Source organism: Thalassophryne amazonica, chromosome 18, assembly GCF_902500255.1.
Source record: "Thalassophryne amazonica chromosome 18, fThaAma1.1, whole genome shotgun sequence".
NCBI lineage: Eukaryota > Metazoa > Chordata > Actinopteri > Batrachoidiformes > Batrachoididae > Thalassophryne > Thalassophryne amazonica.
In genome coordinates, this window is record NC_047120.1 from 54,726,003 (window position 1) to 54,744,050 (window position 18,048).

General features: G+C 39.5%; 1 protein-coding gene across 1 annotated transcript in view; it reads right to left on the bottom strand.

Moving 5' to 3' along the window:
* Positions 1 to 13,299, bottom strand: part of LOC117530940 (alpha-1,6-mannosylglycoprotein 6-beta-N-acetylglucosaminyltransferase B-like) — a 40,103-nt gene extending 26,804 nt beyond the window's left edge. The window contains exons 1-3 of the mRNA XM_034193905.1: positions 13,274 to 13,299; positions 8,713 to 8,825; positions 531 to 660 (exon numbers count right to left, since the gene is read on the bottom strand). Coding sequence (XP_034049796.1) covers positions 531 to 660; positions 8,713 to 8,825; positions 13,274 to 13,299 — 269 coding nt within the window. The remainder of the gene's footprint in view (positions 1 to 530; positions 661 to 8,712; positions 8,826 to 13,273) is intronic.
* Positions 13,300 to 18,048: the final 4,749 nt, after the last annotated feature.

The window sequence follows — 18,048 nt, forward strand, 5'->3', positions numbered from 1 at the left end:
ATGAGTTATTCCATAATGTAGATGAACCATCTGCCCCTTTTACTGAGTCTTTTCAGAATCAGACATATTTTAAAAAACAATGTGGTGTGATTCTGCTGCTATCTTTATTAAAATACAAAATAAAATAAATTAAAATAAAATAAAATAATTAAATTAAAATCTCTGCTACTGCAATTTGAATAGCGAAAATGGAAAAATGTTCCATTTTTTAACTAAAATTTCAAGGCAACAATGGAAGTGCATGCCAAATAACCAATAGATTTCTTTGTACAACACAAAAATATGGTCATTGATCTGAGTATTTTTATTACAGTCATATAAACAATATATGAAGATTCCCTGATCAGAATTATTCTTTTCTTATTGAATTACATTCATATGGGAGTAAATCAACTTTCACGCAGTGTTAAAACAAGTTGAGCAATTCTAAAAGAATTAATTTATACTTGGTTGTAAACAAAGGTTGAAAATCTCCACTTTCAAAATGTTGAGATGGAAATGATAGATCAGTTTGGTTTAGAGCAGAATACCTCTGTAGGAGTAGATTGAAATCATCTCTGGTGAGATGAGCGGCATCACTCTCTCTGCTCAGTCTCTGCACCTGAGAACTCAAAGCCTGTAACCGGACAGCCATCCTACGTAAGCCTAGGCCACGTGGACCTGTGACATACAGCAGAAAACATGTCATCACTGTATCACACCCTACACCATATACTGTAATTATGATCGAATGCTAAATATACGTAGTACTGTTGTTGGAAACGTTGGTACCTTATTGTACCGAGGGAATGTGGAAGCTCCTGTCCACCAAAGTGTGGGGTGGCACCTTTGGCAAACCCATGTTTGGGTAACAACAAAATGATGGATGGGACTCTCCAGACTTGGTCATCAACTCATCTAAGAGAAGGGTCCTGGTATGGCAAGCACCCAGACAGACATCTGGTCCAGCCCCACTTCTCAAATATAACCATGTATCTTTCCACAGCCAGGTGAAGCATAGGCTCCCCTTGGCCTTCTCCAGTCGCCGATGTCCTCAACACTGAGGCACTTGCATGCTGGATCATGCGCAGAGAAACACACCACATGTCCAAAACATTGTAGCTGACACTACCTCATGAGTGATGCACCTCATCTGAGTTTCCCTAAGTAACAGTTCATTTGACAAATGTCATTCCATTGGTATCCAAGGATACTCCAAAGAAAGTGCCAAAGACGATGATCACCTTACGGCACTGGGTAGCGTCCAACTCATACAACCACACAATATCACAGAAAGGACTAGGACCTTAAAGACTTGGACCTTCATTCTCCTGCATCACCAAACACCTCTGTCCAGTGACCTCATGACCACATGTGCTCAGGGATGAGTCAAGAATTAAGTGGTTCAATTTTGGACATACTTGATCAAATGTCAAGACCACACATACACCCATATATTATGGTAACACAGAGTCACAAGGAAATAATTTGCATGACTCTGTGTCAAACATCTACAACTTGGGTGTTGCACTCTTTGAGTGCCCATGCTTGTTTCTTTTCTAAAAGCAGCCAGCATTACAAGAACACAGGTGCACCTTTGTCCTAAAACAAGAACAAGCAAAATTATTCCAATATTAAAACAACACTGAGCTCTGCAACAAAAGTAAAGGGTTTTGTAAGTGATCATACGGTAATGTTTTCCACAGTGCCTGATCAGTAATTATTGAACCCTGGTGGGACTTGTGGGGTGCACTAACCAACATCTTCCCCCGCGTGGTCTATTTCCCAACACAAACTTTGCTGGGTGGCTGTTTGTACACAACTCACGGTGGGTCTCTCAAAGCGCCAAGACGTTGTGGGTCTGCGGTTGAGATGCATCAGTGAGTTACTCTGTGGACTCAAAACCATTGTCTATGCATTTGTGGCTAAATGGATGAAGACATTTTGTTGACATTCTGAAAACTATTCAGATTCGTCAGTACCCACATTGTTCAAGTGTGTCACAAAAGTTGTGAGGTTGTTGTTGGGTCAACTTTGGGTCTGAATTCATATGGTCACAACATGTATTGTTGAGTCAGAATGGTTTGTACATTAAGACCCCGACGGCAGCAGAACCAGAATATGCAAATTTATTCAGTGGGAGCCACTGAAGGAATGCAGACTGTATAGCAAAACACACTTTAGAGGAGTGTGTTGACATTTTTTTCTCTTCCTCTAAACCGGGAGGAAACTTTTCCCCCAAAACATCCTCACCAAACTGCCCTCTCACATAGCCTCATTTAGCAAAACAGTTTATCCAGACAGTTTAGCTGAACATGGGTGTGACTTGGCCACAAACCCACAACTGGCAGACAAATTGGAAGACCCACCGCCAATTGTGTACAATTCTTGATCTAACAACGTCAGATCTGACCTACTCAAAATATGACATTTCTGAATAAATTTACTCTACAGGCATAACTCTGTGGATGATCATTGGAAAAAAAAAAAAAAAGCCACATTACCCTTCTGGGTGCTTAGTGTCACAATATAATTTTGTTTGCAAAAGGATGTGGGAGAAGTAGGACAACAAACAGACAGGCAGACACAACACAACATCGGTCTCAGTGATTGACCTTCAGCAAATTTGATGTTACTGCTGGGATAGGCTCCAGCCCCCCGCGACCCTTAATTGGACTAAGCGGTAGAAGATGGAAGGATGGATGGTTAATTTCAAAACCCGGCTCTCTATGTGTGGCACATTTGTTGAACATCAGAGTTGAAAATCCAAATTTTGACCTTTCACTCCAATGACATTTGTCCTTTAAAAGTAATTCTGGGGTTTACTGTTATCCACATTTCAACTTTGATGGAAATCAGACAAAGCTCCTGCGAGGAGTATGGAAACAGGCAGACTAAAGAAACGCTGCTCAAATTACAGTACAATGTTGAATATTTTCCTTCAATTTACAGTTCAAGTGCATTAGCTCAAAAATGGCAAAAACTGGAAATTTTGCAGAACAAGCTGAAATTTTCAGGATCAGGCAAAAAAAAAAGAGTAAGATCAAAAGCTAATTAAGTCCTCAAAAAACCCCTTTTGGTTTCTTTAAAGCCCAAGATGGGGTCAAAAATGGCCGACTGTTTCAGTTTGGCTTTTTTGTTTGTTTTTGTCTTCCATATATTTGCTTCTGGAAAGGTAGGAACCAGATTTAAGTGACAAAATATATGTTTAAAGCATGAGAAATTCAATGTGAAGGGTGGTGGAAACAAGATGTGGAGTGCGTCATAGAAATTTATCCTCAATGACCTTGTTTTGACATATCAATATGCAAGTTATTTTTGTTAAAAACAAAGATACAAACAAACAACAAAACTGCTGTGGTTATTTGGATTCAAATAGTAGAAGAATAGAAGAAGTCGGTTTCAGCATTTTATCCAGATATTCCACTGTTAAAGGAGATTTTTTTTAATCAAAGACGTGCGGGCGGATTGCAGCGTCGGCTCGCAGCCGCCGCGACGCTCCGCCACAGGAAAAACACCTCTGTTGGAAGACTTGAGGAAAAGTTGGAACATCTCCAGCTGATAAACAATTTCTCATATACTCACTCCACTGAAAGCCATCAAAAGCCGCCTGGATTTTACAAATGGTTATCAACAGGGAGGTGTTTTTCCTGTGCCGCCACACCGCGTCGGCTGCGTCCCGACTTTCATTAAAAAAATCTCCTTTAACAGTGGAATATCCGGATAAAATGCTGAAACCGACTTCTTCTGAAACTTCTCTGTTCTCTCACGACGTCCTGGATCAATAGAGCCTGAAATGTGGAGGTTTTAAGCTTGAAACAGGCTGATGACGCTGCCTGAGAGCGCTGCGCGACGTCTCGCACCGTGAAAAGTCCTTAAAGCGACAGAATCACCTCAAAATCTCTCATCAGCTGTTAAACTTTTCACTGAAAACCAGCTTAATTTTTCGAACCATGTCCACTTCGATGTGTCTCACAGGTTTAGAAAAAATTTTGATCAAACAAAGCGCCAGTCTCTCAGCAACTTCTCAGACAAAGGAATTCCGACGAGGGGCTGGACGACTCCTCCCACAAGGAGTGCTCACAGGCGATGACGTCACCGACAGGCATGGAAAAACTCACGCATGCGCACGAGGGTGCAAGCATGTCTGACGTAAAACATATGAATGAAATCCATATAGTTTTTGAAAAAAATAAAAAGGACCTATACTTTACGGACAGCCCTCGTATATACGAGGTCTATTAGAAAAGTATCCGACCTTATTATTTTTTTCAAAAACCATATGGATTTGAATCACGTGTGATTACATCAGACATACTTGAACCCTCATGGGCATGTGAGAGTTTTTTCACGCCTGTCGGTTACGTCATTTGCCTGTGGGCAGTCTTTGAGTGAGGAGTGGCCCACCCTCTCGTCGATTTTTTCATTGTTTAGGAATGGCTCAGAGACTGCTGCTTTGTTTGATCAAAATTTTTTCAAAACTGTAAGGCACAACTGAGTGGACACCATTCGATAAATTCAGCTGGTTTTAAATTTTAACGGCTGATGAGAGATTTTGGTCTGGTAGTGTCGCCGTAAGGACGGCCCACGGTGCCTGACGGCGATCTGCGCTTCGAGGTGGCAGCGTCTTGCCGTTTCAAGTTGAAAACTTCCACATTTCAGGCTCTGTTGACCCAGTAAGTCGTCAGAGAACAGAGAACTTTCAGAAGAAGTCGGCATGAGGAGTTTATTCGGACATTCCATTGTTAACGGACATTTTGTAATGAAAGAACGTGCGGGCAGAGTCGCATGTCGGGCCGGACCCGACCGCGGGGGGTCGTGACAGGAAAAACACCTCCGTGTTGGAAACCTTAACGGGCAAGTTGGAACATGCCCAAGCTGTTAAACAATTTCTCAGTTACTCACTTGTTGAAAGCCATCAAAAGCCGCCTGAATTTTACAAATGGTTTTCAACACGGAGGTGTTTTTCCTGTCGCGGCACACACAGATTTGCCGAGTCGTCACGGAAACGACTCGGTGAATTTGCGCGCACGTCTTTCATTAAAAAATGTCCTTAAACAGTGGAATGTCCGCATAAAGTCCTCATGCCGGCCTCTTCTGAATCTTCTCTGTTCTCTCACGACGTCCTGGGTGAATTAAGCCTTAAATTAGGATGTTTTCAGGTCGAAACAGGCCGACGACGGCGCCTGGAAGCGCTGCAGGACGTCCAGCTCCGTGGGAAGTCCTTACACCGACAAAAACACCCCATAATCTCTCATCAGCCGTTAAACTTTTCACCGAAAACCAACTTAATTTCTCGAATAGTGTCCACTCGGATATTCCTCACAGGTCCAGAAAAAATGTTGATAAAGCAACGCGCGCCGTCTCGAGCAGCGTGTGAAACAAAGGAATTCAGCCGAGAGGGCGGGACCACATCTCACTCAAGGCCTGCCCACAGGGAAATGACATCACCGACATGCGTGAAAAAACTCATGCATGCGCACGAGGGTTCAAGCATGATTGGTGTAATCGCATGTCATTCAAATCCATATAGTTAAAAAAAAAATAAAAGGGTCGGTTTATTATCTAAGAGACCTCGTATATATATATATATATATATATATGTATATATATATATATACATACATATATATATATATATATATATATATATATATATATATATATATATATATATATATATATATATATATAGCAGTCACTTTGGATTCCATCATCTGACATTTCAAACACTCCAAACCTCTACATAATAATTTGAAAGAGTTTCACATGGTTTCATACTTTCATTTAGATGCATAGATATGTTTTACAAATTTGTAAAATAGAGGTCATCTGGGTGCCATCTTGTATTTTTTTTATGGGGGGGGAGAAGAAAAATACAAGGGGGATTTTTGAGGACTTAATATGTGATTCTACATATTTTTCTGGACCTATGCTGAAAATTTCATCTTGTTCCACAAAATTCCCATTGTTTTAAATACTAAAACACTTGGACACTTACTCTGTTCCTAATCACTGTTACTCAAATTTCACATTGTTAGCTTAAGTTTATAAAGACAGTAATGACCGTGGCGGCAATAGCTCAGTTGGTAGGTCATGTGACCGAAGGGTCGGCATATTGCCCTTGTGTCCTTGGGTAAGACACTTAACCCACCTTGCCTGTATATGAATGAGGCAGTGGTCGGAGGGGCCATAGGGGGAGAATGGCAGCCATGCTTCCATCAGTTTGCCCCAGGGCAGCTGTGGCTACACTAGCAGCTTACCACCACCAATGTGTGAATGTGGGAGTTGTTTTAAAATTTTAGGTTAAAATCTAGTCATGCTTGTGCTGTTAATTTTATAGTTGTGATTTAATGACTCTCCGGAATACTTGTTTTTTTCCCTTTTTTAAATGAGTGTTGTATGCATCACTAATTGCTTTCCCTCCCTGAGGTTATCTGCTCCTGTTTGTCATTCTGCACACTTATTCCTAAGTGCCTGAGTCACCTATCAGCACTCCTGCCATCAATCACCTTATCATTCACAGTATATATACCACTCGTCTAACACGCTCTCTGCCTTGTTTTATGACTGAGTTTTGGTTAACTTTTGAAACCCAGCTATCAAGCTGCCTGACCTTTGCCTGTTTTTCCATTTGGCTGACTAAAATATGCAGTCTGCTGCCTTTCTAACACCATATACATTGGTAAAGTGCTTCTGAAACTTTTACATCTGTGTCTTATGGCTTTGTGTTCTGTCATTTTGCCTCTTTGGCCGTCTGAGTGCAACCTGAGGAATTTTACACACAGCTGTGGTTATGAGTCACTCCGTTCAGTTCCTTTAAGTGCAGGGGATAACTGAAAAAAAAATCCTTCAAATGGTGATGCAAGCACCAAATTTGGCACAAACACACCTTACCCTTTTGAAAAGGCAGGGTGTCCACTTGAATTTTCAATAGGCAGACGAATAAGGGTCAACTTAAGAATTACACAGGGGTGATAATTAAAAGATGCTCCATCATATTGAAAACTATACCACATTATTTGTCTGATCACAGAGATTACAAAAAGGTATAGTTTGGACTATCTGTGACTGAATGTTATGGAGCTATGGGGTAAAAACAACAAGAATGGTGACAAAGGTCAATCACAGTTTGTACAGGGGTCAAAAGTTAAAGTTGCTCTAATTTTGCAAAACATTAATGCAAATTATTGGTTGAGTTAATAGGGTTTATAAAGGAATAGTTTGCATTATGTATCATGCTTAGTTATGTTACGGGGTCACATACGTTAAATGTCATAGAATCCAATGGACACATTGTTTAACCTTTACTTTGCAGACCAACCTCTCAACACAGTCAAAACTATTCCATTTATTAATCCTATTAGCTCAACCAATAATTTGAACCACTTTATACCAAACTTGCTGCAACTGTAACTTTTGACCCCTGTCCAAACCGAAAAAGACCTTTCTCACCATTTTTGCTATTTTTACCCCATAACTCCATAGAATTCAGTCATAGATGGTCCAAACTATACCTTTTTTACTCTACCTAAAATTAGAAAGGTCTTGTCTCAGAGTGATGCTGACAAACTAATTCATGCATTTATTTCCTCTAGGCTGGACTATTGTAATTCATTATTATCAGGTTGTCCTAAAAGTTCCCTGAAAAGCCTTCAGTTAATTCAAAATGCTGCAGCTAGAGTACTAACGGGGACTAGAAGGAGAGAGCATATCTCACCCATATTGGCCTCTCTTCATTGGCTTCCTGTTAATTCTAGAATAGAATTTAAAATTCTTCTTCTTACTTATAAGGTTTTGAATAATCAGGTCAAATCTTATCTTAGGGACCTCATAGTACCATATCACCCCAATAGAGCGCTTCGCTCTCAGACTGCAGGCTTACTTGTTGTTCCTAGGGTTTGTAAGAGTAGAATGGGAGGCAGAGCCTTCAGCTTTCAGGCTCCTCTCCTGTGGAACCAGCTCCCCATTCAGATCCGGGAGACAGACACCCTCTCTACTTTTAAGATAGGCTTAAACTTTCCTTTTGCTAAAGCTTATAGTTAGGGCTGGATCAGGTGACCCTGAACCATCCCTTAGTTAGCTGCTATAGACGTAGACTGCTGGGGGGGTTCCCATGATGCACTGAGTGTTTCTTTCTCTTTTTGCTCTGTATGCACCACTCTGCATTTAATCATTAGTGATTGATCTCTGCTCCCCTCCACAGCATGTCTTTTTCCTGGTTCTCTCCCTCAGCCCCAACCAGTCCCAGCAGAAGACTGCCCCTCCCTGAGCCTGGTTCTGCTGGAGGTTTCTTCCTGTTAAAAGGGAGTTTTTCCTTCCCACTGTCACCAAGTGCTTGCTCACAGGGGGTCGTTTTGACCGTTGGGATTTTTCCGTAATTATTGTATGGCCTTGCCTTACAATATAAAGAGCCTTGGGGCAACTGTTTGTTGTGATTTGGCGCTATATAAATAAAATTGATTTGATTTGATTTTTGGAATCTGTATGATCAGATAAATAATATGGAATACACTTCAATGTGATTGGAGCATTTTTAGATTTTGACCCCTGGGTAAGTCTTCAATTGACCCCTACCTGTCAATTGAAAATTCAAGTGGACACTCTGCTTTTTCAAAGGAGTAATGTCTAAGGAGTATTTGTGCCAAATTTAGTGTTCGCATCACCATTTGAAGGATTCCTCTGTAAATATTCACTTATCTGCTGCACTATTTGTGTGAGTGAGACCGTTACCCTGCTCCTCAGGTGATTTCCCTGCAGGTTCATCCCTGGTCATCTCCAGGGGAACCAAGAAGCTCTGCAGCAGCAAAGTGAACACTGACAGACCGAGACACAGCACCAGGCATCTGTTAGAGTGCACAAAAAGAAGATCAATATTTTCACAGTTTAACAGTTCAGCTCATACCAGTGTGAGTGAGACAGGTGAAACAACACTGCAGCACTTCCCACGACATGTCACTACAGATTAGCCATTTTAAACTTGCTTGGCAAAGTGTAAAGCTCAGACACCACACACAACAAAAAAATTAAACACTTTAATTTGTCATATGTAACCATTTAAACCTGTTAATTTAATTTTTTAACAGCAGATCTTGTTTAATAAAAAAATATATATTGCCTGTTTGTGCTTTTCACCACTTGTACTGTGAGAATGTGATACAAACTGTTCCATGTCCTTAAGTTAAAAACTCTGGTGTGTCAAAATAAATTATAATTTATGGCATCATGGGTGTAACCATGAACTCATTTACACCGGGCCGACTGCCCCCTACATCTTTCCAGTGTCTACAAAGGGTGAGTCACTTTTAAAAGCAACTGCTTCATTACATTTTTCAAGCTTTTCTGAACAATGAATCATTTTCTAAGGCTTGTTTTTCTCCATTCTTCTGTATTAAGATGTTTATAAGCACTGAATCACTTTCAGAAGCAATTGTTTCATTTAGTGTCTCAAACAATTCAAAACAATGACTCATTTTCTGAAGCAATTGATACATTTAATGTTTAACACATTATTTTTTCAACAAATACTTTACATTTTCAAGTTCTGCAAAAGAAAAAAAATTTTGTCAAGCAATTTGTTCATTTATTGTCTGAAGCGTTTTCTGGGGCTTTATTATTTCAGTGTACAGTAATAAAGTTTCAAACCACTGAATCTACCAACTGTAGAACCAACTGTTTTGTTTAGTGTCTCAAGGAAGCACTTTCTGAACAATTCTTTGTTTTTGTTGTTGTTGCTGTTTTTTAAATAACTGCTTTATTGTTTCAAGTTCTGAAAAAAATGTTGTGATGCAATTTTTGAAGCATTTTGAAGCGTGTATGTGCGTGCGTGCATGCGTGTGTGTGTGTGTGTGTGTGTGTGTGTGTGTGTGTGTGTGTGTGTGCGTGCGTGCGAGCATGCTAAAAAGTTTCAGAACACTGAATCACTTTATGAACTAATTGTTTAATTTAGTGTTAAGTGCATCAGTTTTTGAAATAATGCTTTACAGTTTCAAATTCTAAATAAATAAATTGTGAAGCAATTAGTCAATTTACTGTTTCATGCATTATAAAATGGTGACTCACTGCCTGAAGCAATTCTTTTATTTACTGTTGTGACATTTTAAAGCACAGAATCAACTGCTCATTTAGTCCAAAGTGCAAAAACGAACAAAAACCATTGTTCTGTCCATAACTGTTGAATACTCCTGGAGGGGTTTCAACTTAAAATCACCCCTGTAGCTACGCCTGTGGCACATTTTTCCTCACAAGGGCTGCTAGATTCAGTTGCACTGAGGAAGACACATGTTGCTCTCACTTTTATCAGCCCAATAAATGCACCAACCGTTATTCAAAGACATGCTGCACAGCACAGCCAGACTCGAGCACATGCAACAACAGTTTCAAGGCTCTCCTAGTGCCAGTAAACTTCAAGATTCATTTTTAGACCAATCATTTTATGTGCTTTTCAACAAACTTGTCGCAGTACTCATCACATCATATGTCATTGCTTAAGGAAATACATGGAAAGGTAGCACAGCTGTGGCCCACACGAAAGAAATCATGTTCAAACAGGACTATCCAGCAACACATTGGGTATATACTCTGCAAAATGTCCTTCTGACAGTTCCAGAGGAGTGGCACTCAGATGTCTTAGCTGTCAACACCAGTGGTACAGTGTTATTTTCATGGTGGGAAAACTGCATTTGCCCAAGATTTTGCAAATTGCAGTGTGTGTGTGTGTGTGTGTGTCTATATATATATATATATATAAAACGCAATGCTAAAACACTCTCGGCTGTATGAGCATTGTCTTCTTTATAATTTTCAGTTGTTTAATTGGTATCCCAGTGCAAAGTGTGCGTGTGTGTGTATAGACACACACACACAGACACACACGCACACACACACATATATATATGAAATGAATTATACATTTACTGTTATTTACATTAATTAAGATCCTTATTTATAATTTGTACATGTTCAATAAAACTCCTCAATCAATCAATCAATCAGTCATTAACAATATTTATGTTTATGAGCGTGTGACGAGAGCAGAAGTTAACTTTGGGTTAGCGGAAGTTAAGCACACTGACGTCCGTGAAATGTCTTGTAAATCACTCCAGAGGTGTTATCATGTTACAGAAAGTGTTTTCATTTTTTGAAGTGTTTATTTCTCACTAGCTTTTACATAATATATGACAAAGAGGTTACACTTAAACACAAATGAGACGGTTTGCAGCTAGTCTGTCATGTCAACAAGCTAACATCCACAAAATGTCTTGTAAGTCACTTCAGAAGTGTTGTCGGGTTCCAAAACTAGCGTTTTCAGTTTTAGAAGTGTTTATTTCTCACTAGTTTTTACATAATATATGACAAAGAGTTTACACTTAAACACAAATGAGACAGTTTGCAGCTAGCCTGTCATGTCAACATGCTAACATTCACGAAATGTTTTGTAAATCACTTCAGAAGTGTTGTCGGGTTCCAAAACTAGCGTTTTCAGTTTTAGAAGTCTTTATTTCTCGCTAGCTTTTACAAAATATATGAGAAACATGTTATATAAACACATACGAGGTCTATTAGATAAGAAACCGACACTTTTATTTTTTTTTAACTATATGGATTTGAATGACGTGCGATTACACCAATCATGCTTGAACCCTCGTGCGCATGCATGAGTTTTTTCACGCATATCGGTGATGTCATTTCCCTGTGGGCAGGCCTTGAGTGAGATGTGGTTCAGCCCTCTCGGCTGAATTCCTTTGTTTCACACGCTGCTCGAGACGGCGCGCGTTGCTTTATCAAAATTTTTTCTGGACCTGTGAGGAATATTCGAGTGGACACTATTCGAGAAATTTAGCTGGTTTTCAGTGAAAAGTTTAACGGCTGATGAGAGATTATGAGGTGTTTCTGTCGCTGTAAGGCCTTACCACGGAGCGGGACGTCGCACAGCGCTTCCAGGCGCCGTCATCGGCCTGTTTCGACCTGAAAACATCCTAATTTAAGGCTTAATTCACCCAGGACGTCGTGAGAGAACAGAGAAGATTCAGAAGAGGCCGGCATGAGGACTTTATGAGGACATTCCACTGTTTAAGGACATTTTTTAATGAAAGACGTGCACGCAAATTCGCCGAGTCGCTTCCGTGACGACTCGGCGAATCTGTGTGCGCCGCGACAGGAAAAACACCCCCCGTGTTGAAAACCATTTGTAAAATTCAGGCGTCTTTTGATGGCTTTCAACAAGTGAGTAACTGAGAAATTGTTTAACAGCTTGGGCATGTTCCAACTTGTCCGTTAAGGTTTCCAACGGAGGTGTTTTTCCTGTCGCGACCCCCCGTGGTCGGGTCCGGCCTGACATGCGACTCTGCCCACACGTTCTTTCATTACAAAATGACCGTTAACAATGGAATGTCCGAATAAACTCCTCATGCCGACTTCTTCTGAAAGTTCTCTGTTCTCTGACGACTTACTGGGTCAACAGAACCTGAAATGTGGAAGTTTTCAACTTGAAACGGCGAGACGCTGCCGCCTCGAACCGCAGATCGCCGTCAGGTGCCGTGGGCCATCCTTAAAGTGACACTACCAGACCAAAATCTCTCATCAGCCATTAAAATTTTTACCGAAAAACAGCTGAATTTATCGAATGGTGTCCACTCAGCTGTGCCTTACAGGTTTTGAAAAAATTTTGATCAAACAAAGCAGCAGTCTCTGAGCCATTCATAAACAATGAAAAATCGACGAGAGGGTGGGCGACTCCTCACTCAAAGACTGCCCACAGGCGAATGACATAACCGACAGGCGTGAAAAAACTCTCGCATGCCCACGAGAGTTCAAGCATGTCTGATGTAATCACACGTGATTCAAATCCATATGGTTTTTGAAAAAAATAATAAGGTCGGATACTTTTCTAACAGACCTCGTAAATCATGCGTTTTTACAGAGACCCACCATGAACATCATGGTGCCACTCGAGTCAGATTGGCTGTCAGCCTTGTCACTCAAAACAAAAATGGAACAGAATGAAAAAACGTGACTTTTTAACCTCTTAAAATAAGTCAAGGTTAGCCATCTTTGAACTTGTCCAAGGTCTGTGACAGACAGACGGACATGCGCAGTCTTCACAATACCCAATGGCCATATTTGATGGCCTTGGGTAAAAATAAAAAAAATTCAGCATGCACTGCATCAAGCTCTGCACACTGCAGTGATTGCAAAATCAAAACTGGAACAAATTTTAATAAATAATTTCTGCACTAATATCACATTATTCCATGCTGCTGACTTGCACTGATGTTATGAGGCTGAGCTTTACCTGCGTGGACGAAGTGCAAAGTGCATGACTGCTTGTTGGCAGGATGTTGGATCTTACTGTCAAGAAAAAATCATCGCAAATTCAATGAAACATGCTTGATGACTAGCTTAGTTATATATTGTGTAGATAAAAACATACACTACGCAATTGCAACATAGAAATACAATTTATTCTCTCATATATGGATATGACCACAAGCTCTTAATTTAAACAACAATTTTCTTGCCAGACTATCTGCTGGGGCTGTTTATAGGTGTGTACAGATTGCATTTCTATTTCAGAACTGGAACAGAACTTATTACCCTTGTGTTTTTGTTGAACAAGTTCATTGAACAAGACAAGCGAGAAAGTAGGAAGCCGCACATGCAAACACATCCTCACCTCCTTGGGTCTTTGTCCCAGCCCACTAACAACCATCCTACCTTCAAAATATACAAACTAAAGAAGAAAAACAAAGTTGAAGCTGGAAATTATCTTGCTTCCTTTTGCTCTATTTCTCTTCTTCCTTGGACGAATCTTTTCTGGCTCTCTTGAGACCTATGAGTAGACATCCTGTGGTTGTCATGGTAACCTGACTCCCCTTTTTAAAAAACAATACCCAGAGTGCCGCCAGAGCCTTTCACGGATACAATAGAGCCCGCGCGATTGGGTGACACAGTTTCTTTCATTATCGCTGGAGAGACTTAAGCCTTGGTTGTTGAACTGATGCTCACCCAGGGAGTTCATTTAAGTTGCTCCAATGGTGCACACATTTGGTACAAAAAAAGGCAAAGAGGATAATACAAAGTACAAATGTACATCTAAAGAGAATAACAACAGTAATTATAATACTAGATGCAATCTGCAGGGAATAAGAAAATACTCCATTGCATCCTGTATTTATTGAATGAGCTATTAAAATATGCAAAGTTGTTGCACCTTGTTGTGATTCTGTTGAATTTTTTTTCTATTTTATTTGTATATTGTTGTTGTGATGGCTGGAGCGGGTGGTCACCAAACTGAGCCTGGTCTGCAAATGTTGGAATATGCTCTTATGAAACGTCAACTGCATGCAACATGCAACTTATGTTGAGATTTTTTATAAATAAAATTGAATTGAAACATTATTATTACTGCTACATTATTATTTGTAGGAGAGTGTGGGCGGGTTTAGTCACTGGAGACATGGCACACACTACGCAAACGTGATTTGATCTCCGTAAGCTGTGACCTAATGTCTTACTGGCTTTACGTCCATCTGTTTCTCTCTGTCACACTTACATCATAGTCAGCTGACTTTTGTCCTATATTTCATCAACTTCAGCTTTCATAATCTTTCAACGTTCACATGCCTTTAAACATATAATCGACAAACATTCACAGACATGATCTGGCTGAAGAGAGATCTGTCAATTTTATTTCACTGCAGAAGATGACACATAAATGAAAAAGGATGTCAATATATTGTAGTTCCTGGATTAGATCAGCCTGCCTTAAGCGATATGATATGAAATCTTTATCTTATTGGGGGTGGTAGCATTGTGAGTAAATGGGCACAACCTACTTTAGGTAGAGCAATTGGCTCAACGGGATAGGAGTTGGACTACCAATACATAGACCAGGATCCAATTCCAAATCTGTGCTTCAAGCTACAGTAGTGTTCAGAATAATAGTAGTGCTATGTGACTAAAAATATTAATCCAGGTTTTGAGTATATTTCTTATTGTTACATGGGAAACAAGGTACCAGTAGATTTAGTAGATTCTCACAAATCCAACAAGACCAAGAATTCATGATATGCACACTATTAAGGCGATGAAATTGGGCTATTAGTAAAAAAAAAAAAAAGTAGAAAAGGGGGTTTTCACAATAATAGTAGCATCTGCTGTTGACACTACAAACTCAAAACTGTTATGTTCAAACTGCTTTTTTAGCAATCCTGTGAATCACTAAACTAGCATTTAGTTGTATAAACACAGTTTTTCATGATTTCTTCACATCTGCAAGGTTTGGTTTGGAACCAAGATTTTGCTCGTTTACTAGTGTGCTTGGGGTCGTTGTCTTGTTGAAACACCCATTTCAAGGGCATGTCCTCTTCAGCATAAGGCAACATGACCTCAACAAGTATTGTGACATATCCAAACTGATCCATGATACCTGGTATGCAATATATAGGCCCAACACCATAGTAAGAGAAACATGCCCATATCATGATGCTTGCACCACCATGCTTCACTGTCTTCAGTTTGGGGGTCGTCTCACAAACTGTCTGCGGCCCTTGGACCCAAAAAGAACAATTTTACTCTCATCAGTCCACAAAATATTCCTCCGTTTCTCTTTAGGCCAGTTGATGTGTTCTTTGGCAAATTGTAACCTCTTCTGCACATGTCTTTTATTTAACAGAGGGACTTTGTGGGGATTCTTGCAAATAAATTAGCTTCACACAGGTGTCTTCTAACTGTCACAGCACTTACAGTTTTCTCCTCTCCAATCAACTTTTTAATCAAACTATGCTGTTCTTCTGAACAATGTCTTGAATGTCCCATTTTCCTCAGGCTTTCAAAGAGAAAAGCGTGTTCAACAGGTGCTGGCTTCATCCTTAAATAGGGGACACCTGATTCACACCTGTTTGTTCCACAAAATTGTCGAACTCACTGACTGAATGCCACACTACTATTATTGTGAACACCCCCTTTTCTACTTTTTGTTAACTAATAGCCCAATTTCATAGCCTTAAGAGTGTGCATATCATGAATGCTTGATCTTGTTGGATTTGTTAGAATCTACTGAATCTACTGGTACCTTGTTTCCCATGTAACAATAAGAAATATACTCAAAACCTGGATTAATCTTTTTAGTCACATAGCACTACTATTATTCTGAATACTACTGTATATTGCTCTACTCTACTCTATACTATGATATTAGGAATAAATTTATTTTAAAAGGACATATAAAAGATCAGCTATATTTAAGGACAAAAAGAAATAGAAAATGATTTTACCCTGACTCATTGTATTATTTGATTATCTATAATAACTGTCATGTGGTTGGCCTGTTTCTTTGAGTAGAACAAAACCCGGTTTGTTGCTCTTCTGAGGACACTTCCTGTCATGTCTCAGCGCATTACTCATGTGAAAGAGCAACTCTGGGTGTAAACAAGGCAAATCAGATGTGACCTGATGCTCAGTCTGTCCATAGTCAAGAAACATTACCTTATATTTTGTACAAAAAAACATTTGAAATCTAAAACTACATTTCAATATCATAACAAGATGTCTGTGTAATCTCCTTGCAGTGTTTTATTCATTTGCAGACTGCAAACATCCATATGCTTCTTTTTGCATAACATAGTTCAAAGGAAAGACGCCTTACAGAACATGCGTGCAAAATGCTTTGGAAAATGAAGTTGAAAATGGCTATATTATCCACTTTTGGAATGAAAAATAAACATTTCACTTATTCTTGAAAAGTTCCCCAAAAATGACAACACACTAACAAATCTTCATTAAATAGCATGATTACAACATTTAAGTTACACATCAAAAAATGCTTGCAGACAGACCTTGCATAACATTCTTTAATGACATGTAGTGATGGCTAAACAAGGCTTTGTGAAGGATTTGGATGTTTTTTAGCCCACTAGATGGCAGTGTTTATTTATTTTTTTTTAAAAAGGATGGTGAGGATGGGGGTCAGAGGAAACTGAAGCATACTGAGCATCACAGAAACACCACTTCTGCATGTAAAATTTTGGCAGCAATCCCTAAAAAACTATCATTGGCAGCAAAAAAAAAAAAAAAACTCTTTCACGCTAAACATCATTCTGGGCAACATGACAAGTCAAATAAAATGGAATCTGGGCCAAACGTGGCCCACAAGCCCCAAGTTTGGCTTCCCTTAGTCAATCAAGAGATGTTAAAAAACAAACAAAACTGGTTTTATGAAGTAAATTGCAAAACCTGTGTTATAATGGTATTTAATTAACTTTTAATGACACATTGGTGGTAATAATTGTTCTAGTTTCTTTCTGATTTGGAAATCTACACCTTTTTGGGACATTTTAATAAATGACTGATGTGCAGTGAACGCATCAGCTAGCAGCTCGTGTAGCTGCGGCGCTATGATCACTTCCTCTGTCTTTTATGATGAAATAATGCTGAATTTATGTGGAAATGATTGTTGTACAAAAGCTTCAGAAATCTGTCGCTGAGATAGATGATGACTGGAGTGCAGTTTGAAGCAGAAATGAGGTGATAATCCATCAACCGCGGCTAATGACGCATGCGCAGTGAAGGCAGGGTGGACTGATTTTTAGGGGGGACCGTTCGTTCGGCGACACCGGTTCAAATTCCACCCCTTTCACATTTCTCAATGCAATGTGGAGTTATGTCAGGAGGGGCATCCGGTGTAAAACTTGTGCCAAATCAACATGCAGGTCCTCCTTGGATCTGCTGTGATGAAAACAAGGGAGCAACCGGAGGGACTTTTTATTTTATATATATATATATATATATATATATATATATATATATATATATATATATATATACCATAGACATAAATTAAAAATGAGTGATTTTTTTTTCTGAATTAATCTACTGTGATGATAAATATCACACCTTAAAATTTTGTGTTTAAATTTAATTTATCCGTTAAGAATAATTTCACCACGACGGATTCTGTGCATAATTTTACTGGTTATTTCTGTAATTTTGACCCACCTCAGTGGAGTCCGCTGACTCTGGAGACATTGCGCATGCGCGAAGCGGTTTCACACGAAGACTGCTTCGAAT